The sequence below is a fragment of the Peromyscus californicus genome, unplaced genomic scaffold (genome assembly GCF_007827085.1).
Source record: "Peromyscus californicus insignis strain IS unplaced genomic scaffold, ASM782708v3 Scaffold_5__1_contigs__length_169319896, whole genome shotgun sequence".
Taxonomy (NCBI): Eukaryota; Metazoa; Chordata; class Mammalia; order Rodentia; family Cricetidae; genus Peromyscus; species Peromyscus californicus.
Window position 1 is genome coordinate 25,092,653 of NW_026294573.1, and position 22,820 is coordinate 25,115,472.

The 22,820-nt window shown below is 46.9% G+C and overlaps 1 protein-coding gene across 2 annotated transcripts; it reads left to right on the forward strand.

Annotated features, from left to right (window-relative positions):
- The first annotated feature begins 154 nt into the window (after positions 1–154).
- Zbtb8b (zinc finger and BTB domain containing 8B) lies at positions 155–22,163 on the forward strand. Of its 2 annotated transcripts, none has more exons than XM_052717801.1 (4): positions 155–358; positions 11,883–12,889; positions 13,793–13,971; positions 14,412–22,163. In XM_052717801.1, exons 2-4 carry the CDS (start codon positions 11,923–11,925, stop codon positions 14,727–14,729), a joined length of 1,464 nt encoding a protein of 487 aa, XP_052573761.1. In that variant the 5' UTR covers positions 155–358; positions 11,883–11,922; the 3' UTR covers positions 14,730–22,163. The 2 variants fall into 2 exon arrangements, with proteins under 2 accessions (XP_052573761.1, XP_052573762.1); XM_052717802.1 differs by lacking the exon at positions 155–358 and adding an exon at positions 377–983.
- The last annotated feature ends 657 nt before the right edge of the window (positions 22,164–22,820 follow it).

Below are 22,820 nucleotides of genomic sequence, written 5' to 3' on the forward strand. Positions count from 1 at the left end.
CTGCCTCTGCCTCGAGCATTGGGATTAAAGGCGTGCGCCACCACCCAGCACAAGCGCTGATTCTTACCTTTTGGGCATCTTGGTACTTGTAGTTTTGTCCACTAGCTCATTCCTTGAAAGAGAGAGCTGAGACCACAACTCCCATCACCCCATCAACGCTGGAGCCTTCAGAGCGCATCCTCCAGAGGTGGGTGCCGGGACCATTGACGAACCTGCTGGCTGAAGGGCCCGCCTTCTTCAGCCCAAGGTCTCCCACCATTGGCCGGCTCCCTCGCCCCTCTCCGGAGGGCGCAGGTGAATGAAAAGGGGGGCGTGTCGCTACGCGCAGATCGCTGGCGGCGGCTGGAACCCGTGCCAGGTGAGAACCCAGCATCCGGTGCCGAAGCGGCTTTCGTTGGTTTTGGGGAAAAGTTGGTTGAGGGCACCTCGGGAGGCTGGCTCAGGGGACCGGGTGTGGGTGGCAAGCACGCTTGCCTTTCGCAGCCAGCTTTGGACCTCCCGGCCCAGCAACTGCCTGGACCCCGGCTGCGCGGAGGGGCAGACCCTCCCTCTTCTTGCTTGGGGAGGGCGGACACGCGGCACGTGCCCCCTCCCTGGCTGTGGGTGGCCCTCCCCGTGTGGTCCATGTGGGAGTTCTAGCTTCTGCTCGTTCTGATCCTGAACGATACCTGAGTGCCAGGGCTTGGCCAGGCTTGGCCAGTGGCCGCCTCGGCGATGGTCACTTTGCCAGTGGGAAGACACGGGAGAGGCAAGGCCTCGGTTTCCACAGCCAGACACCAGGGACTGTGCCCAGTACCTGGTTCCAGTGGCCTCCTCAGGTCGTCTGACTCAGGATGGATTGTTGCCTCTGTCTTGAGAGCAGTTGAGCAGGAGAACCGAAGATGCAGTTGGTCAGAAATTCTACCCCTGCAAAGGGAAGCTCTGCTGCTGTCTCCCTCCTTCGCGTAGGTCGGAGGAGGGAGTGGCTTCCTGATTAGCGCCAGGTTTGTTACCGGGTTTGGGGAGATCTATAAACAGTGGTTAACGATCTCCTGTCTGGAATCAGTTGAATATGGATTCGAAATCCTGGGCGTGTAATCTGTATCTTTGAACCTCAGTTTCCACCTCTGAAAACTGAAAATACTCTGCACTGTGGTAGTGTAAGGCTAACATGCTGGTCAAGGAGTTTGCTTAGCGCTCTTGGTGGGCGGGGGTTGCTTTTCCAGGCAGGTTTCTCTGTGTAGTCTTGACTGCCCTGGAACTCTCTCTGTAGATCAGGCTGGCCTCGAGCTCACAAAGATCCACCTGCCTCTGCCTCCCAGTGCTTAGATTAAATAGCGCTTCTTTTTCTTTCTTTTTTTTTTTTTTTTTTTTTTTTTTTTGATTTTTCGAGACAGGGTTTCTCTGTGTAGCTTTACGCCTTTCCTGGATCTCTCTCTGTGTAAATAGCGCTTCTTAATGAATGATGCACAGGAAATTCTAGCAATTTTTATTCTCAAGTTGGTGGGACTGCAGGAGAGTTGTTGGAAAGAGGGTGCTGGCCAGGCAGTGGTGGTGCACACCTGTAATCCTAGGACCGGGGAGGCAGAGGCGGAGGATGGAAGCAAGTTCAAGGCTAGCCTGGTCTACATAGCCAGAGTCTATCTTTAAAAAAAAGCAAAATGAATGGGAGTAAAAGGGGGACAAGCGAAAGTCAGGCTGCCTTTTTTTTTTTTTTTTTTTTTTTTTTTTTTATGTATGTGTGTGGGTCTGGGCCTTGGAATGCTGCTGCCCACGGAGGCCAGAGATGTGGATAACCCTGGAGCACAGTCACCAGCAGTTGGGAGCCACCTGGTTCGAGCAATGGGAATTTAACTCAGGTCCTTTGGAAAACAGTTTTCTTTAACTGTTAAGCCAGCTTGCCAGCCCCCGCTTTTGACTCTTGATTGAAAGTCCTGTAGCCTGGCTAGATTTCCCTCAAGGGTCCAGGAGAGGCTTACACCACGAGATCAGTTTACCCAGTGCTGGATATCAAACCCAGGACCTTGTGCAAGGAAGACAAATACCGGCCATCTGAGCTTCATTTCCAGCCCCCGTACTTAGTAATTGGCTTTAATTAATTAATTTATTTATTTAATTTTTTTCTTTTTCTTTTCTTTTTTTTCCCCAGAGCTGAGGACCGAACCCAGGGCCTTGCGCTTGCTAGGCAAGCACTCTACCACTGAGCTAAATCCCCAACCCCAATTTTTGCTTTTTCGAGACAGGGTTTCTCATGTAGCCCTGACTGTCCTGGAACTCATTCTGTAGATCAGGCTGGTCTTGAACTCAGAGCTCCATTTGCCTCTGCTTTCCCGAGTGTTGGGATTAAAGGTGTGTGCCACTATTGCCTGGCTAATTTTTTTAAAATTAGGTTTATTTGTTTTATGTGTGTGTACAGATTCATGTGGGGGTCCAAGTACAGCTTTTAGGAGGTGGTTCTCTCCTTCCTCCATGAGCTCTGAGCATCAAACTCAGGCCATCAGGCGTGGTAGCAAGTGCTTTTCTCTGCTTAACTGTCTCACTGGCCCAATAGTTAGTGACTGTTGCATTGAATTGGAACATGGGTAGACCGAGTGCCATGAGTGCGTGGGTAACTGTGTGTGAGAGCAGCGTTTAGCGGCTTCTCAGTGAGAAATAGTGGCTTTCGGCACAGCCCGGGGATGAAGCACCAGAGAGCAGCCGAGCTGGTGTAAATAAGTATTGTCTGGTTATGTACCAAGTTTGGGCTCAAGTGATCCTCCTGCCTCATCCTTCCTGGCTGGGACTAAAGATGTGTACCCCACACCTGACCAGGAAAGTTTGAAGTGAAAATGGAAGGGTCTTTTGATATACTTCTTATCCCTAATACTTCTGCTGTTGTATCCTTCTTGTATAATTTTCCAGAAAAATAATTTCACTATATGTCAGTAAACACATACACTATAGTTTTTTAACCTTGTTTTATTTTTTATTTATTTGTATATTTTGGTGACATTTTCAGTTGACTATAGGTTGTTCTAGATGATTGTGTCTTTTTAATCTTATTCATTTAATTTCTTTCGTATGGGTGTTTTGCCTGCGTGTACATTTGTGTGCCATGTGTGTGCCCCTGGTGCCTACAGAAGCCAGAAGAGGGCACTGGTTCCACTGGCACTGGAGTTACAGGCAGTTGTGAGCCGCCATGTGGCTGCTTGGAATTGAACCCAGGTCCTCTGGCAGAGCAGTGGGTGCTCTTAACCACTGACCCACCTCTCCAGCTCAACAATCAAGAGATTCTTTAAAGAGTAGATAGTTCATTTGGGAGTTGATTAGCAGAGCAGTGGGAATCCGAATAGTTAACTCTGTGCGTGTTCAGGGGGTGGAGTCAAAGGGAAAAGTTTAAAGGCAAAATAGGAATGATATAAAGTAGTTTGAAACAGTAATCCTTGCTACAAAGATCATTAACAAGAATGTTGTCAGCCGGGCAGTGGTAGTGCATACCTTTAATCCCAGCACTTGGGAGGCAGAGGCAGGAGGATCTCCTTGAGTTCAAAGCCAGCCTGGTCTACAGAATGAGTTCCAGAACAGCCAGGGCTACACAGAGAAACCCTGTCTCAAACAAACAGACAACCCACCTCCACACACAGAAAAAAAATGATGTTGTCTATTCAAATGCTAAACAGGCAGGTGCCAGGAAGACATCCTTGAGGAAGTCTTTTTTTTTTAAAGATTTATTTGTTTGTTTGTTTATTTATTCATTCATTTATTATGTATACAGTGCTCGGTCTGAATGGCCAGAAGAGGGCACCAGATCACATTAAAGATGGTTGTGAGCCATCATGTGGTTGCTGGGATTGAACTCAGAACCTCTGGAAGAGCAGCCAGTGCCCTTAACTGCTGAGCCATCTCTCCAGCCCCAAGGTAGTCTTTTTTGTGTAAGGTGGTCGTGGCCTTTGGACAGGATGGTAGTTCTGGAAGTCTTTTGTGGTAGATCTTGTTATTGGGAGCGGGGTGGGGGGTGGGGGTGGGGGGGTGGAACCACACCAACCCATGAAATCCCTGTCTTCATGGTCTCCTGGCTTTATCTGATGTGATGTTTCCGAGGGCACCATGGACTTCATTTTCATCCTGTTTAAATAATATGTTCATGCTCCTCTACCTTGCAACTGAAACCTCATTTAACTTGTTCCCTGTTGATGGAGATTTAAATTGTTTCTAATTTTGTGAGAGTGCATGGTAGTGCATCTGCCTGGGAGGCTGAGGCTGGAGGATTGATGTAAGTTCTAGGCTAGCCATGGCTACATGGTGAGACAGTTGTACAGTGCATCTGTCTGAATTCACACTTCAACGTTTGTAGGATGCTGCCAGAGGGGTAAGTTTAACAATGAATGTGGAGGCAAAGGCATTGGAGTTCTTGTTGAGATGGGGGTCTTAAAATGCTTCACTTCTCAGCATCAAACTCCTGACCTGAAACTGTCCCTTTGCCTCTGCTTCCCAGTAGCTGGGACCATGAGTGTGTGCCACTACACCTGGCTTGCATATATCCCCCCCCCACCCCCCCCCCCCCCCCCCCCCCCCCCCCCCCCCCCCCCCCCCCCCCGCCACCCTCCAAGTCAGGGTCTTTCTGTGTAACAGCTTTGGCTGTCCTGGAACTCACTCTATAGACCTGGCTGGCCTCGAACTCACAGAGATCTGCCTGGCTCTGCCTTTCCCAAGTGCTGAGAATAAAGGTGTGTGCCACCACTGCCCAGCTCCTGGCTTGTATTTTAAGTTTTGCCAAATAAATATTGCCAAATTCCCTCTCTAAAATGATGTCTAAATTATACCCCCAAGCGCACAGGGTATCGGCACAAAGATCTGATGTTGTCAATTTGGCTGGTCTGCTTTTCGAGTTACAAGAGATGAAAGTGACTATTTAAATGTGTTTTTCAGGATCCCAGCGCTCTGGAGGCAGAGACAGGAGGGCCAAGGCAAGTTTGGGCTAGTCTGGTTTACATAGAGAGTTCCAAGCCAGCCAGGGTTACCTAGCAAGGTCCTGTCTTTAAAAAAAAAAAAAAGGTAGTTTTTCTAGACCCCATTTGTCCCTTAGTATTTTGATTGTCAGAGACAGGAGCAACAGCTGTTAGGTGTATGAGGCTGGCCGGCAAAAGGAGTGAGGACGTAGTGGGAGATGTCCTGGGTTGATTTGGGAGCAGTAGCATTCTATAGCTGTGGGGCTGGAGAGATGGCTCAGTGGTTAGAGAGATGGCCCAGTGGTTAGAGAGATGGCCCAGTGGTTAGAGAGATGGCTCAGTGGTTAGAGAGATGGCCCAGTGGTTAGAGAGATGGCCCAGTGGTTGGAGAGATGGCCCAGTGGCTGGAGAGATGGCCCAGTGGCTGGAGAGATGGCCCAGTGGTTGGAGAGATGGCTCAGTGGTTGGAGAGATGGCTCAGTGGTTAGAGAGATGGCTCAGTGGTTAGAGAGATGGCCCAGTGGTTAGAGAGATGCCTCAGTGGCTGGAGAGATGGCAGCTCAGTGGTTAATTGCAGTGGCTGTTCTTGCACAGGACCTGGGTTCAATTCCCAGCACCTACATGGTGGCTCCATGGCCACCTATAACTCCAGTTCCAGGGGATCTGACACCTTCTTAGAACTCCCACGGGACTGGGTACATGGAAAGCCGTCAGACATACATGCAGGTAAAATAGTCACACAATAAAAATAAAGCATGTTTAAAAAAAGAATTCTACAGACCCAGGACAGTGTTCTTCCTTTTAAAATAGTGTTTGCTTTAACTACTTTGGATGAGGAAACTTTTTAAAATTAGGATATAATTTTGTTGAGTTTAAAATGAACCTAAACGCCTTTAATCCCAGCACTCGGGAGGCAGAGCCAGGCGGATCTCTGTGAGTTCGAGGCCAGCCTGGGCTACCAAGTGAGTTCCAGGAGAGGCGCAAAGCTACACAGAGAAACCCTGTCTCGAAAAACCAAAAAAACAAAAAAAAAAAACAATAAAATGAACCTAAAAATACAGGAATTGGGCTTGCGATATGGCTCTGTGGGTAAAGGTGCTTGCTGCCAAGCCTGATGACCCGAGTTTGATTTCTAGGAACTTACACGGTAGGAGAGCACCAGCCTCCACAGGTTGTTCTCTGAATGTCACATGAATGCTGTGGCACAGGTGTCCCCTAGTATCCCCCCACGATGGGTGGGTGGATGGGTGGATGGATGGGTGGGTGGATGGGTGGATGGATGGATGGGTGGATGGATGGGTGGATGGATAGATAAAAATAAAGCAGGTTTGACTTTTTCCCCTCAAATGTGTTTAGTCCAGGGTTAACTGAATGCACGGATGTAGAAGCCACTGCTACAGAGAGCTGACTGCATTTGTGGTCAGGACTGCTCTGAGCTCAATGGGTCAGAAGGTAATGGAAAGGGTGGTTAATGGATGGCTGCGGTTTGATGGGAGAGGGAGGGAGCGCTTGGAGCAGAGAGCTAGCCCCTCCATGTTCCTCACCACTGGGAAGATTCTAAGCTTGATTATATGTGTTCTGCCTGGCAGTTAAAAATAGGAGCGTACCTTTTAACTTAGCAAACACCCTTTATCCAAAGCACTCGCTCTGTCCAGTGCTGTGAGTGCCGTCAGATTTAATAAGACACACCTATGCCTTTAAAGAGCGTGCTGTCTTCTGACAGAGCCGGCCAGGGCTGAGGTAGTAGGAAGATGTTAACCAAGGGTAGTAGAGTTCAGTCACTGAGGGTTCAGTCACTAAGGCAAAAAGGGACTTAATTGGTTCTGGCACAGCTTGAGCCAGGGCTAAGCTAGTGTCCCCAGGTTCCAGGCTATCATCTTTGTTAGGTTGGTTCCTCTGGTGGCTTAGCAGCACATTCCTCACATTCTATGAGTTCCAGAGCCGAGTGCCCCTTTCAGATGCCCAACAAAGGTTCCATTGCTTTTCATTGGTTATGATCAGGCTGCAATCCCACTGCTGAGTCAGTGATGGTGAGAGAGTAAGATACATTGATTGTATTAGCCTACATGACAGCTGATACACCTGGAGCCTGAGCTGGATGGTGCCAGCTTCACATTGGCCAAGAGTGGCGGAAGAATAAGTGTAGCAGCCTAAGGGGTACCAGGACCCTTAGAAGGGGGTGTGTATGCTGACAGGCCAAGAATCTATCAGATTTTCCCACAAAATAGTGGTAGAAGATGTCTTAAGATTTCTATTGCTGTGAAGAGACATTATGACCATGACAACTCTTATAAAGAAAACATTTAATTGGGGTGGCTCATTTGCAGTTTCAGAGGTTTAGTCCATTATCATCATGATGGGGAGCATGGCGCCGTGCAGGAGAAGGAGCTGAGAGTCCTACATATTGCAGGCAACAGGAAGTGAACTGAGACACTGGGCAGTATCGTGAGCATAGGAAACTTGAAGCCCGCCCCCACAGTGACACACTTCCTCCAACAAATCCACACTTCCTAATAGAGATTATGGGGGCCAGTTACATTCAAACTACCACAGGGGCCATTCCTGCCTCAGAAGATAAGAGTTGAGGCTGCTGGCTAATCTCTATGTACAGATCAGGACACTGAAAAGGAAACCGTGTCACTTGAACCTAGAACACAGTCTTCAGATCCGTTGACTGGACACCAACAAAGCCAGTTTTGAGTCTGTGTTCTGTCATAGCCAGGTCATTTCCTATCTTTGATTTCTTTATCAGAAAAATAGAAACAAAATTAGGACTTACAAGGGATTTATTTGTTTATTTGAGATAGGCTGTTGTGTTATGGGCTAACCTGGAACTAGCTATATTGCTGACAGTGGCCTTGAACTCCTGATCCTCCTGCCTCTACCTCACTAGTGCTGGGATTATAGGCATCTGCCACCACATTTGGTTTATGGAGGGCTGGGGATGGAACCCGGGCCTTTATAGGTGCTAGGCAGACACTGCTAACTGAACCACATTCCCAGCCTTTTTGTTTGTTTGTTGAGACAGCCGTAATGCTAGGCCAAACTGGCTTTGAACTCTCTATGTGGTCAAAGATGATCGTGGGGATGGTGAGATGGCCCAGTATGAATGCACTTGCCACTGAGCCTAGTGATCAGAGTTCAGTTTCCAGAACCGATATGGTCAAAGAAAAGAATATTGACTTCTGCGTCTGCTCCATGGCACCCACATGCTCACATACATACATACATACATATATACATTACATACATACATGCATGCATGCATACATACACACATACATAAATATATACATACACATACAGTATAAATAAATAAGTGCAAAAAAAAGATGATTAACTCTTGATGCTCTGGTCTCTGCCTCTCAAATGCCAAAATTACACTTGTTTTTATTTATTTATTTTTGTTTGTTTTTGAGACAAGGTTTTTCTGTGTGGTTCTGGCTGTCCTGGAACTTGCTCTGTAGACCAGGCTGGCCTTGAACTCAGAGATCTGCTTACCTCTGTCTCCAGAGTGCTGGGATTAAAGTTGTACAACACCATCACCCAGCTGGTTTTTATTTTACATTTTTTGGAAGATAATATTTTTATTTATTTGTATGTATATGAGTACCTATGGAGGCCAAAAGAGGGTATTGAATCCCCTGGAACTGTAGTTAAAAGTGGTTATGATGGGCGGTGGTGGCGCACGCCTTTAATCCCAGCACTCGGGAGGCAGAGCCAGGTGGATCTCTGTGAGTTCGAGGCCAGCCTGGGCTACCAAGTGAGTTCCAGGAAAGGCGTAAAGCTACACAGAGAAACCCTGTCTCGAAAAACCAAAAAAAAAAAAAAGAAGTGGTTATGAGCTGCCCCAAAGCAGCAAGTTCTCTTAATGACCGAGCCCTCTCCATCCCCCATTTGTTTATTTATAGACAGGGTCCCATCGTGAATACAAGGATCACAGGTTATGTACCAACATACCTGTTCTTCTCCTCCTCTCAAGGTTTTTATAGAAAGTTGTAGAAAGAATCCATGTAAAACACGCGTACTGTGCCCACATGCAGCTAGCTAGCATTACTTTTTTTTTTTTAAGATTTGTTTATTATGTATAGTGTTCTGCCTGCATATATGCCTCCACGTCAGAAGAGGGCACCAGATCTCATGACAGATGGTTGTGAGCCACCATGTGGTTCCTGGGAATTGAACTTTGGACCTCTGGAGTAGTCAGTGCTCTTAACTTCTGAGCCATCTCTCCAGCCCTTTTTGTTCTTTTTTTTTTTTTAAGTTTTGTTTTTCAAGACAGGGTTTCTCTGTGTAACAGTCCTACCTATTCTGGAACTCACTCTGTAGACCAGGCTGGCCTGGAACTCACTGAGATCCGCCTGCCTCTGCCTCCGCCTCCCGAGTGCTGGGATTAAAGGCATGCCGCCCGGCTCTTTTTTATCTTTTAACCCAGTTATATGTTAGATTCTAAACAGTCTACATCATTGTTATGCTCAGATTGCGGGGACCCCAAAAGACCACCATGTGTAAAGGCAAAGAGCCTTTATTCATGCTCCGGTTTGGACCCTCTGTGTGTCCGATGTGGTAAGATTAGAGAGTGCTGAGCCCGGGCAGGGGGGGGGGGGGGGGGTGAGGGTGCTGCAAGCTGCAGAACTATACCAAGTAGGATTTCAGCTGATTATGACAAAGCTAATACCTGGAAGAAGCCAAGGGCCTTCCAGAGGTCAGGCTGAGGCTCAAGGAGCCTTGGTGATATTTGGCTTTTGATTATCAGCTGTTTCCTGCTGTGAGTTTCTTGTGTGCTATTGTAGCTTTTCCATCATTTATTGGGCACCATTCCCCCTCTACTAAAAGAATATTTAGATAACCTGCGAGACAGCTACGCACAGCCAGAACCCCTGTAATTATCGTCATTGGCAGCATCCGGCCAGGTCCATCCCCAGAGGGAGGAAAGTACCTTATCAGAGATACCTCTGTACTCTCTAAGAACAGACTTAAGTGTCCAGACTACCTGTTTGAGAAGGCCTGGCGGATGTGCCAATTAAGCTTAACTTCCTCCTTTCCCAAGCCTTACCTCTGGTTCCAGATCTCCCTTTAACTATCACCAGAGGCATCTAGCTGTACACAGGTTGCCTAGCGATCGAGCACATCTTCCCCCACCCTGCAGAAAAACGGCAGATAGCTTGGACAGAGGAGCCACAGGAAAAAAGAAGACAGTTTTATTTTCTCCCATGACCTAGCAACTTATAGATTCTTAACATTTTCTACCAATCACGTTTAAGATTATAGTGGAGCATGTAAGATCCCTCTTCTTAGATATTACCCGAATTTAGCCTTTAGTTAATTCATTTCCCCATTGGTCACTTCCCTTTTGGGTTGCAAATGATAATTAACAATTACTGCCACTCTATGTGATTCTTTTTTTAAATTTTTTATTTATTTATTTATTTATTTATTTATTTATTTATTTATTTATTTATTTTTTCCTCTGTGTGATTCTTATCACCCCTCCCTTTGACCCTGGAAACCTAGTCACTGCCTGAGGAAAATTCTTACCTGCCTTTATGACCCTGTAGAATTCAAGCCTGGTGACCTTGCTTGATCAGGAGCTTGCTATTGCTTGGGTTTATAACTGGATTCCTGGGAGACTTAAGAGGAACGTGGAAAACGGAGAGAACAGAGAGGGATAAGGAGAGTACGTGTGGACGAGATGGAAGATGAGGAAGAATCAGATGGGGAAGTACTAGCTGGGTAAGAACAAGATGAAAAGGACCTAGATGAGGCAGAATTAAGACAAGAGAATTAAGATGGAACTTAGAGGGAGTAGTAGATAAGTATAGAGAGAAATCAGGCAAGAAAGGAGCTAGGCACGAGAACAGAACTGAAGCTGTGTAAATAGGATGTTATGCCAGAGGAATTAAAGCAAGTGGACTATAGAGCTCGGTGTGCTGAGATTGTATTTCCTGAAAATAGTCCTCACCGTTAGTAGTTCTCTCTCCTGAGCCTCTGGGATGTATAATATTAAAGCTGGTCCCGCTAATATTATACAAGATGAGGGGATTTCCAGGGTTCAGGACCCTAATCGTCTAGGGTCATCTTGGTAAAAGGGAAATGGGTGTGTGCTTGGGCTAAAGGACACCTGTGATATCTTATAATGGTTGGAACAGAACGTTTGGAATGTCAGGTATTTCCCCTTAGATGCTGGCTCTCCCTGGGTGGGGTTAGCTTATGGCTTTTCCTGGGAACCGAATGGTTCCTGCCAGTAAGCCTGTCATGGCAGCTGTGTGGTTGGGCTGTTTTGGGCTCCCCACAATCATGAAAACCATTGAACCAGTGGTTTGGTTTAAAAAGAATTTTTTTAAAGATTCGTTTATTTTATGTGTTTTATCTGCATGTATATATGTGTACCACATGAATGCTTGGTACCCGTGGAGGTTGGTTGAGTTTTTTTTGGAAACCCTGGAACTGGAGTTAAGGATGGTAGTGAACCACCATGTGGGTACTGAGAACTGAGCCCAGTTCATCTGCAGGAGCAACAAGTGCTCTTAATTCTTATCTCTCCAGCCCTGAGCCAGTGTTTTTAAATAGAATATGTGATATATATGAACATGCTGGCCTTGCGCACAGGCAGCGTGGGTGCGGGCGCTACATAAACTGGGGGTGGTGACCACTCCTGTAATCCCAAGAGTTCAAGACCATCCTTGGCTACTTAGAAAATGCAAGGCCAGGCTACAGAAAATCAAAACAAAATGAGAACAGCTTATGGTAAGTGATAAGTTTTCTCCACCCTGGAGGCCACTCCGCCGAGGCAGCAATCCAGATCAGACCAAATTAGGAAAAGGCCCGGTTTAATGGGTAAAGCCTTCTGGGTGATTTTGGTGGGCTTTGAAGGGGCGGGTTTGGGGGAAGACATGGGGGATGGGTGTTGGTGGATCTTCCACCAGAACAGTAAGGTTGGGATTCGTGAATTAACTTAAATAAAAATCTTGGCAGAGCTCCAGGCCCCTCCAGAGCAGCAGCGGCTGGTGGAGAAATGGAGGCACAGGCCTATGGTGCCAAGCTCTTGGGGGAGTTGAATGAGCAGCGGAAAAGGGACTTTTTCTGTGATTGCAGCATCATCGTGGAAGGGCGCATCTTCAAGGCCCACCGGAACATTCTGTTCGCTAACAGTGGCTACTTCCGTGCCCTGCTCATTCACTACATTCAGGACAGTGGGCGGCACAGCACAGCCTCTTTGGACATCGTCACCTCCGACGCCTTCTCCACCATCTTAGATTTCCTCTACTCTGGGAAGCTGGACTTGTGTGGTGAGAATGTGATTGAAGTTATGTCAGCTGCCAGCTACCTGCAGATGAATGACGTGGTCAACTTCTGCAAGGCCTACATCAGGTCATCCCTTGACATTTGCCGCAAGATGGAGAAGGAGGCTGCTGTGGCTGCAGCCGTGGCAGCAGCCGCGGCTGCAGCTGCGGCCGCTGCAGCTCGCCAGATAGACATCGGGAGTCCAAGTTCAGGATTGGAGGGGACTTCCTGTTGTACCAAGAGCTTTGTCTCCTCCCCAGGAGAGGGAGAAGGGAGCGTGGAGCGTACACGAGTATCCCCTTGCGAGGACTGCCATCCCTTGGAACTGGTGGTGAAAGACAGCCAGGGCTCTGGCTCCTCTGACAGTGACCTTTCTGTTGTGCCCAGACGGGTTGAACCCAAGCTGGAATTTGATATTGCCAGGGCGGAGGGGGAGGCTGACGAACGGCTGCGGCAGTATGTGACGCCCCTGGCCCATGCGGAGGAAGGCCTGTCCAGTAACCAGGCCTTGGACTTGACGTATAGCAGCTACCACGTGAAGCAGTTTCTGGAGGCTCTCCTGCACAGTGGTGCTGTCCAGAGCAAAGATGACTCAGATCATCACCTTTCTCATAGTTTGGAGGGGAGACTGGAAGGGGCAGGAGTGGCCATGAGTTCGGTGATGGACGTTCAGAATGACTGGTATAGAGAGGACTCGGGTGAGTTTTGATCACAGGCATTCTTCTCTCTACCAACATTTATCTGTGCCTTGTGTCCCGTCCCCCCCCCCCCCCCCCGTGTCCCGTCTCCCGTGTGTGTGTGTGTGTGTGTGTGTGTGTGTGTGTGTGTGTGTGTCCCCGTCGTCATGATTGTCACCTCTGTCATGCTGCCACTGCGACCACCTACAGTCATTACTGCCACCACTATCAATAGATATTGATTGAGTACTTGTTATATATAGACTATTGTTTCTTTGTGTACTGTATGTGTGTGTGTGTGTGTGTGTGTGTGCGCGAGCACACGCGTGCGCGCGCGAGAGTGCATGTCGAGACCAGAGGACAATATCAGATGTTGCACCTCAAGAGATGTCCACCTTGTTTTTGTTTTGTTTTTGAGACAGGATTTCTCTCTCTACAGCCCTGACTGTCCTGTAACTCACTCTTAAACCAGGCTGGCCTTGAACTCATAGAGATCTGCCTGCCTCTGCCTCCTGAGTGCTGGGATTAAAGGCCTGCACCATCACTGCCCAGCATAAAAAATAAACAACGGAAGAAAAAAAAAGTTTATGGGCTGGAGAGATGTCTCAGCCATTAAAGCCTAATGCTCAAGACCAAAAAACCAAGCTGGGTATGTGGGGATGACACTTAGTGATAGAATGTTTGTGTACCACACGCAAGGCCCTGGCTTCAGTCTCTAGCACAGAGAAGGAAAAGGGAGTGGGGGGGGGAGCCCACTTAACTGACTTGACCTTTGACCTTTGGGGAACCAGCCAGAGTTGCCGCTGGCTAGCAGGTAGCGTTGGTGGCCTCCCTCTCTGTCTGGGATGATGGGGTTTCCCAGTCTCCCCCCCCCCCCAAAGGTGCCAGTGGTTGTTGCTGTTTACGGTCCGTTGGATTCCTCAGGTGACGTGCTGGTGGTCCCCATCAAGCTCCACAAGTGTCCTTTCTGCCCTTACACTGCCAAGCAGAAGGGCATCCTCAAGCGGCACATCCGATCGCACACAGGCGAGCGGCCTTACCCCTGCGAGACCTGTGGCAAGAGGTTCACCCGGCAGGAGCACCTCCGGAGCCACGCCCTGAGCGTAAGTGTCGGTGATGCGGCTGCCCGGCTGTGTCCACTTCCTGATCGGAGGGTCAGCCTGCCTTTCACTTCTCTGTCGTGTCCCCCCCCCCCCGCCCCAGGTTTTTAGAGAATTTGGTGACTTTTTTTTTTTTTTTTTTAACCGGATGCTTAGAAAGTTAACACTGGCGTGGGAACAGAGAAATTCTCCAAGAAGCTTAGTTTTTGCTCAAGGATGGCTGTCATGAGGCCAGACCTGCCGGGGCCGGCAGACTGGGGGCCTTTCCCCCTGATGTGGATGTAGGGTAAGCTGTATCCCCAATTTTCCACCAGACTCAGCACACAGGGGTGGGAGAGCAACGCATTTCCATTTGCTCAGCAAGAACTCCTAACTGCCGAGTCGTCTCTCCGGCTCCTCGACCCCTTTTCTGTGACATTTACCGTGTCCACTTGTGATGACAGGTCCACAGATCCAACCGTCCAATCATCTGCAAGGGCTGTCGAAGAACCTTCACCAGCCACCTGTCCCAGGGGCTGCGGCGCTTCGGGCTGTGTGACAGCTGTACGTGTGTTACCGACGCGCACGATGAGGATGACGACTTGGTGCCCGTGCACCTCAGCCTGGTGGAGGCTGCATCCGAAAGCCACGAGAAGAGCGACGTGGACGACTGGCCCATCTACGTGGAGTCTGGTGAGGAGAATGACCCGGCTGCGGAGGAGGCCGACGACGACAAGCCACACATTCGGTCCAGCTTACCAGACCGAGCGACACTTACGTAGCAGTCAATTGATGGGAGAGAGGTTTTAGAGGTTGTATTGCTTGTACTACAGCGTTTGTCTAATTTTGTGGAACTTAGGGGCTGTTCCCCTTCTTAATGTTGCAATGTTGTTATACTTTTTTTTTTGGGGTGGGCAGGGCTTTGGTTTTTCAAGACAGGGTTTTTCTGTGTAACAGTCCTGGCTATCCTGGTACTCACTTTGTAGATCAGGCCGGCCTCGAACTCACAGAGATCCGCCTGCCTCTGCCTCCCGAGTGCTGGGATTAAAGGCGTGCGCCACCACTGCCCAGCTTGCACTTGTATTTTTGTTGGACTACGTGCCAGAGTCTGGATGTTGTGACTCAAAAGACTGATAATTTTTTAGCATGGATTCTGAGGGCTTTGTTGGCCTCATCTTGGTGCTGAGTGGATCAAGGTTGACCCCGAGGCTTCCTAATTTCCCTGTTGAGAAGCAGACTCTGGGTAGGAGGAAAATAAGAAAAAATCTCCCTGATGAGCACTCTTTCAATCTTTTACATTCTTTTATCGTTACCTTTTTCTGAAGAGGTGGCAAAATTCGCTGTCAGAACATCAGTCTGCCAAGCTTTTCATAACAAATTCCACAGTTTAATTTTCTGACTTGCTTTGATCAAAAGCAGGCAGGGCCGACTACATGATCAGAAAAGGTACTCCCTAAATCTGAGACTGTACTTCTAAAGGTAGCTATGTGCAGACAAACACTTAAATGAGTTACAAGTTCATTAGGGCCCCGTCCTGGTCCAGCTGGATGAAATTACATGAGACCCCAAAAGAGAGCCTTGTGAGCCAGGTCCAGGAAGTGTCCCTCTGTCCGGTAAGCTATTTGACGATTATGTACACACCAATACCCCATTCTGAGATCATAAAACAAGTTGTTTGGGCAAAACTCAAAGTGCTCCCCTGCTTTCTTCGGTCATTTCCAAGAGACAACTCAGTGCAACCTGAAAATGTATGTCCTGCTGACATTCCTCCACCTTGGGGGGCGGGGAAGGAGCGCAGGCCTGTCTAATGTATTTCTAGGTCTTTTAACTATTAGAAGACCTTCTAGAAGGAAGGAGCTGGCTAGCACAGGTTGTAAGGCCAGTCTGCTTTTCACCCGTGCTGCGGCCTTCTTTCTGCCTCTTACACAATAACTAATCAGAAGAATTTACAAATGGACTTGTAAGTATTGTCTGGTCGTTGAAGGGTTAAAGTGTTTGTCTATTTTTGAGACAGGATCTCTCTATGTAGCCTTGGCTGCCCTGAACTCACTATGTAGACCAGGCTGGCCTCGAACTCACAACGATCTGTCTAGTTTTCCTCCTGAGTGCTGGGACTAAAGGTATGCGTCACCACCCATGGCAGGACTGGAGGTACCCCTGGGTCCAATCCCTGGGATTGCAATAAATAGATACCTAATTGTGTGTTGTCTACAAGAAAAAAAAGCCATTAAAAAGTAAGCAAATCTTTTGGTTTCATTTTGGTTTTCTCAGTGGTCGGTGTTGTATCTAGGACCTTGTTCATGTTAGACAAGTGTTCTCTCATCAAGTGACTACATCCCCTGCCCCTGGAAAGGTATTTAAATTGTACTTAGTAGGAGAGTCTTAGGACAGCTCTCTGAAACAGTGATGACATTTTGATGTTGCTGGGATGCCCACACCCAGTTAGTGGTTTCATCTTCTTGAACAAGGCATGGACCAGCCCAGGTGTGGCTGCCTCGGGAGCCACATCATATAAAGACTGATACCAGACAGGCCTGGTGGCGCATGCTAATAAAGTGAATCCCAGCACTCTAGAGGCAGAGGCAGGCAGATCTCTATAAGTTCAAGGCCAGCCTGGTCTACACAGTGCTAGACCAGTCAGTGATACATAGTCAGACTCTGTCTCAAAAATAGATAAATTAAATGCATACAGTTTTGAAATTGTATTAAAGGTATTGAAAGTTTTTAAGCCAGGCTTCTACCACGTGTCATCTGAAGAATGACTAAATGGAGCTGGGGATGTGACTCAGTGGTGGAGGTGGATTCAGTACTCAGCATTGTAAAACGAATTAACTGACTAAATCAAGAGTTATACATCGAATATTATCAGGGTCCAGAAATACTTTTCTTGCCTGAAACAAAAATATTATTTCCAGTAGGACCTGTTGGCCCACATCTGTGAACCTAGTCCTGAGGAGGCAGAAGCTGGAGGATTGAGGCCAGCCCAGTCGACAAACAAGTTGTAGGCCAGCCAGAGCTGTCTTTAATAAACTGAGAGAGATCTTCACAGAAAGGAAATTCAAATGGATGTATACATTTATCTCACGGGAATTATATTTGATATTTTTACTCTGTATTTAATCTATTTCTGTTTTAATATGACCTTTCTACCTCACAATTCAACCTCTTTGCCTGCTCCCTACCTCCTTGGGTAGGGCCATGACTGATTTTTTTTTTTAAGATTTGTTTATTTATTATGTATGCAGTATTCTGCCTGCATGTATACCTGCAGGCCAGCAGAGGACACCAGATCTCATTACAGATGGTTGTGAGCCACTGTGAGGATGCTGGGAATTGAACTCAGGACCTCTAGAAGAGCAGCCAGTGCTCGTAACCTCTGAGCCATCCCTCCAGCTCCATGACTGATCTTTTTCAGCTATCTTGTCACCTCTTCAGGTCTCTGGGTAAGAAAAAAATCGCTTTAGAGATTTCACTGTACGACAGTGCTTCTCAGCTGGATATAATTTTGTCTTACATACAAATTTGACATTGTCTAGGTTACATTTGATTGTCAGAAGCGGGGAAGGGGAACTTCTGCATCCAGTAGGTCTAGGCCAGGGATGCTGCTGAACCATCTTACATAGGTTACATGCCTTTAATCCCAGCATCCAGGGAAGTAGAGACAGGCAGATTTCGGTCAGTTCCAGGCAGCCTAATTTAAATAGCTACCTCTAGGCAAGCTAAGGATACAGAATGAGACTGTCTCAAAATAATATAAACATTTTTAAAAAATCAATAGTTCCAAGGCTGAGAAATTCTAGATATATGATAAAGTAGGTTTTTTTAAAATGATCTTTCATTTTTAAATTTTGTGTTCTGTACTGGAGGTGGGTGGCGCACACCTTTGATCCTGGCCCTCAGGAGGCAGAGGCAGGCGGATCTCTGTGAGTTCAAGGCCAGTCTGGTCTACAAAGAGAGTTCCAGAACAGCAAGGGCTGTTACACAGAGAAACAGAGAAACTCTGTCTCAAAAAACAAAACAAAACAAACAAATTTTGAGTTCTGTTTCTGAGAGCAGGTGTTTCACTGCTTGCCCAATGTCTGATGTAGATTTATGACAGAGAAACTTAGACATTCAGCCAGGTGTGATAGGAAACACCTGGAATCCCAGCACTAGGGAAGAGGAAGCCAGAGGGTCAGGAGTTCAAGGTCAACCTCAGCTACCAAACAAGTTCTAGGCCAGTGTGGAATACTTGAGAAGCTGTATCAGCCAGGCATGGTGGCACACACCCTTAATCCCAGCACTCCAGAGGCAGAAGCAAGGGGCGGCAGTCAACCTGGCCTACAAAACCATTTCCAGCCCCACACGGGCCTGTCTCCAAAAATTAAAAAATAAAATTGATGGGCTGGAAGATGGCTTAGTGGCTAAGAGCTTATTGCTCTTGCATAGGACCCAAGTTTAGTTCCCAGCACCCCGGCTGCCTGTAACTGTAGCCCCAGGAGCATCTGATGCCTGTGGTCTCTGGGGGCACCGGCATTCCTGTGCACATATTCGCACGCACATAGTCACACGTAAGTACATGTAGGAGCAAAATTGAGAAAGAAAGGAATAGACTCCGACTCTGGTTTACATGTCCAGAGTCGTTCATTCCTGTCCCTGACCTTTTCCCGATTTGGTGTTTTCGTTTTATTGTTTTAAGTCCGGGCCTCACTGTTTGCCTCACCTCAGCTGGGACTCACTGTGAATCAGGCTAGCCTCAAACTCAAAAAAGAGACCTGTCTGCCTCTGCCTCCTGGGTGCTGACACAAGCCACCGTACGTGGCCAATTTTGTTCAACGACTGCCTCACGGTGGCAGAACCTTGGGAGGAAAACCGACTGCTGAGCCCAGCGTGTGTATTGTATTAATATTCTGGGATATCTCAGATTGTTCATTCCTCGTTGACTGGAGTTCGTGTAATGTACATTACAATAACCAGGTCGCTGTATTCTGTCATTTTTAAAGAGAGATACATCCTTGGTGTGTACTGTCATGAACTGGTCCCCTTTTAAACATGCTTTCACATTGGGTGGCCAGTATTTATCATCCCAATATCTTGAGGGTTTAACTCATGGTGTTAATGATTTAAAAAAGTGTTAGGGGTGGGTGTTGGGGATTGGACCCAGGGCCTCTCACATGCTAAGCAAGCACACCACTGACCCACACCTGCAGCCCATGGTCACCTTTTTTTTTTTTTTTTTTGCTTTTCAAGGCAGAGTTTTACCGCGTAGTTCTGACTGTCCATGACGACAGTTTTATAGGTAAATTTACAGTGGGCCGAACACTGACCACTAGTGACTGAGTTTATATTATCGCATCCCTCTGGCACATTCAGTCCACAATCACAAAAAGATAATTTGTCTCACAGTAGATATAGCGCACAGATGGGGCTAAGATACAGACTGCACACAAAATGCATGTTTAGGAACCTAGTTCTCTGAGGGTTGGGAAGGAATGTAAATAAGACCTATAATTTTTCCTCTGTCTCGGAAAAAAAAAAAATGTAGTTTTCTCATTCCAGCTGTAGGGGTTATTTTACCATACATAATGTTGCCTAACAACGAAGTAAATGAGTGACTCTTAATTTTATTTATTTATATTTATGTATGAGTGCTCTGCATATATACCTGCATCAGATCCTATTATAGATGGTCATGAGCCATCTTGTGGTTGCTGGGAATTGAACTTAGGACCTCTGGAAGAGCAGCCAATGTTCTTAACCACTGAGCCATCTCTTCAACACTCCCCCCCCCTTTTGAAATTTTTGTGTTTTTTGAGACAGGGTTTCTCTGTGTAGTCTTTGGAGCCTGTCCTGGATCTTGCTCTGTAGACCGGGCTGACCTCGAACTCACAGAGATCTGCCTGCCTCTGCCTCCTGAGTGCTGGGATTAAAGATGTGTGCCACCACCACCCGGCTCCCCTTTTGAAATTTTATTTATTTATATTTTAAGATGTATGACTCTTATCGGGTTGTCGGGAACAGAATGAGAAATGGTAACTAAAGGTCAAAATCTCATACGGAAAGCAAATGAATCGTGGAGCTCGCTCTGCAGACCGGGTTGACCTCGAACTCACAGAGATCTGCCTGCCTCTGCCTCCTGAGTGCTGGCATTAAAGGCGAGCAACATGCCGGCGGTGGTGGCGCATGCGTTGGGAATCTCTGCGAGTTCGAGGCCAGCCTGGTCTATAGAGTGAGATCCAGGACAGCAACAAAGCTACACAGAGAAACCCTGTCTCTAAACACACACACACACACACACACACACACACACACACACACACAAAAAAGGTGTGCAACATCAGCCCCAGCCTCATTTTCAGTTTTTGGGTTTTTTTTTGTGTGTGTGGGAGGTTTTTTGTAGGATGTTTCTTGTTTTGTTTTATTTTGTCTTTTATTTGTTTTTGTTTTTATTTTTAAAGATTTATTTATTATGTATATAGTGTATATACCTGCATGTTGCCTGCAGGCCAGAAGAGGGCACCAGATCTCAGAAGTAGTTGTGAACCACCATGTGGTTGCTGGGAATTGAACTCAGGACCTCTGGAAGAGCAGCCAGTGCTCTTGACATCTGAGCCATCTCACCAGCCCCTCTTTGTTTGTTTTTAAAGAGAGAGGTAAGAAAGAACATAAAGTTGGGTGGTAGGGAGGTGGGGAGAATCCTTGAAGAATTGGAGGAGGAAACATGATCAAAATATTTACATGAAAAATATTCTTTTAAAAAAAAAATGTGAGACTAGAGCCATGGCTCAGTGGTTAAGAACGTTAACTGCTCTTACAGAGGACCTGAGTTTGATTCCTAGCACTCACTTGATGGCTTGGAACCATCAGTAATTCCAGTACCAGGGAATCCGATGCCCTCTTCTGACTTCTGTGGGCACCAGGCACGCACATGGTACACAGATACCCACGTAAGCAAAACACTTATATACGTAAAATAAAAAATAAAAGCGGGGTTGGGGATTTAGCTCAGTGGTAGAGCACGTGCCTAGCAAGTGCAAGGCCCTCGGTTCGGTCCTCAGCTCCAGAGGGGAAAAAAAAATAATAGAAAAAATAAAAGCACTTGCTGCTCTTCCAAAGGTCCTGAGTTCAATTTCCACCACCCACATGGCAGTTCACAACTGTCTGATGCCCTCTTCTGATGTACAGATGTACATATAGACAAAGCTCCCATATATAATAATATAGAAACGTGTTATAATAAGTAAATCTTTTTTTAATGTATCAGGCTAGAGAGATGGCTTACTGGCTAAGGGAGAAGAGCACCGACTGCACATTCAGAGGACCGAGGCTCAGTCTCAGTTCCCTTGTGGTGGCTCACAACCATCTGTAACTCCACTCCCAGGGGATCTGTTACTCTCTTCTGTTAACAGTTGAAGCATGAAAGTGGTCCACGGACATGCATGCAGGCAAAACACCCATACATATAAAATAAAATAATTATTTTTAAAAGTCCAACTTCATCTTCTGCTACATAGCAAGTTTGAGCCTACCTGGGATACTAAGAACCTGTCTTTAAAAAAAAATCAGGCCGGGCGGTGGTGGCGTACGCCTTTAATCCCAGCACTCAGAAGGCAGAGGCAGGTGGATCTCTCTGAGTTCGAGGACAGCCTGGTCTCCAAAGCAATTCCAGGAAAGGCACAAAGCTACACAGAGAAACCCTGTCTCGAAAAAAAAAATCATAAATTTTTTTTAAAAGATTTTATTTATGTATTATGTATACAGTGTTCTGCATGCATATATGCCTGCCGGCCAGAAGAGGGCACCAGATCTCATTATAGATGGTTTTGCTGGGAATTGAACTCAGGACCTCTGGAAGATCAGTCAGTACTCTTAACCTCTGAGCCATCTCTCCAGCCCCAAAATCATAAATTTTTTCGTGGTGCTCATAGTCATATGTATGCTGTACAGGTATATATGTCTTACTATAGGGACATGATTGGCAACTTCTGCAGGTTCCACCAATCAGAGTTTGATGGGAACCTGCATTCACCCAGGACCCAGCAAACACTGTGCTCCATGATTGCTGTGTCGTGAAGTGCATGAGTCCCCTTGGCTGCTTCGGCTGCACATCACTAAGTGACGATAACTGGTTATTTATTTAACAGTTGCCCAACAATTATTTATGATGTTCTTATAATGGACCAGACTCAGATTTTCTTCACTGAGCCAGCACAATCACTGCTTTTTTTTTTTTTTTTTTTGGTTTTTTGAGACAGGGTTTCTCTGTAGTTTTGCGCCTTTCCTGGAACTCACTTTGTAGACCAGGCTGGCCTCGAACTCACAGGGATCCTCCTGCCTCTGCCTTCCGAGTGCTGGGATTAAAGGCGTGCGCCACCACCGCCCGGCTACAATCACTGCTTTTAAGGTAAAGCAGTTATAACAGAGTGTTGTGGGTGACGGAAGGGGGCTCTGAGAACAGGCAGGTGGGAGCCCCCCCCAACCGGCGTTTACAGCCTCAGCAAAGGCTTTCCTGTCCAAGTTGCCTTTGCTGTGACCCCACAGCAGTGAACTTCTGATTATACGCAATTTAAATAATTTCTGAAACTCCGTGCCTTTGCCAAATGTTGTGACTCCAGACACCAGCAGTGTTTGAATTACCTGCTTTGTTCAGATCTGTAAACACAGTGTGCACAGTTACGAGCTAGAGATGTAGCTCTGTTGATAGTGTGGTCCTCAGGCTGGAGAGATGTCTCAGAGGTTAAGAACAGCAGCGGCTGTTCTTCCAGAGGACCTGAGTTAATTCCCAGCACCCACATGGTGGCTCACAACCATCTGTAGTGAGATCTGGTGCCCTCTTCTGGTCTGCAGGCAAAACACTGTATATATAATAAATAAATAAATCTTAAAAAAAAAAA

What these genes read in the sequence shown, in the direction of transcription:
- Zbtb8b (XM_052717801.1), top strand. Translation starts at nt 11,923, where the DNA reads ATGGAGGCACAGGCCTATGGTGCCAAGCTCTTGGGGGAGTTGAATGAG. An exon ending in CTGGTATAGAGAGGACTCGG is followed by an intron (nt 12,890 to 13,792) that starts GTGAGTTTTGAT and finishes TGGATTCCTCAG; the next exon opens with GTGACGTGCTGGTGGTCCCC. An exon ending in TCCGGAGCCACGCCCTGAGC is followed by an intron (nt 13,972 to 14,411) that starts GTAAGTGTCGGT and finishes TTGTGATGACAG; the next exon opens with GTCCACAGATCCAACCGTCC.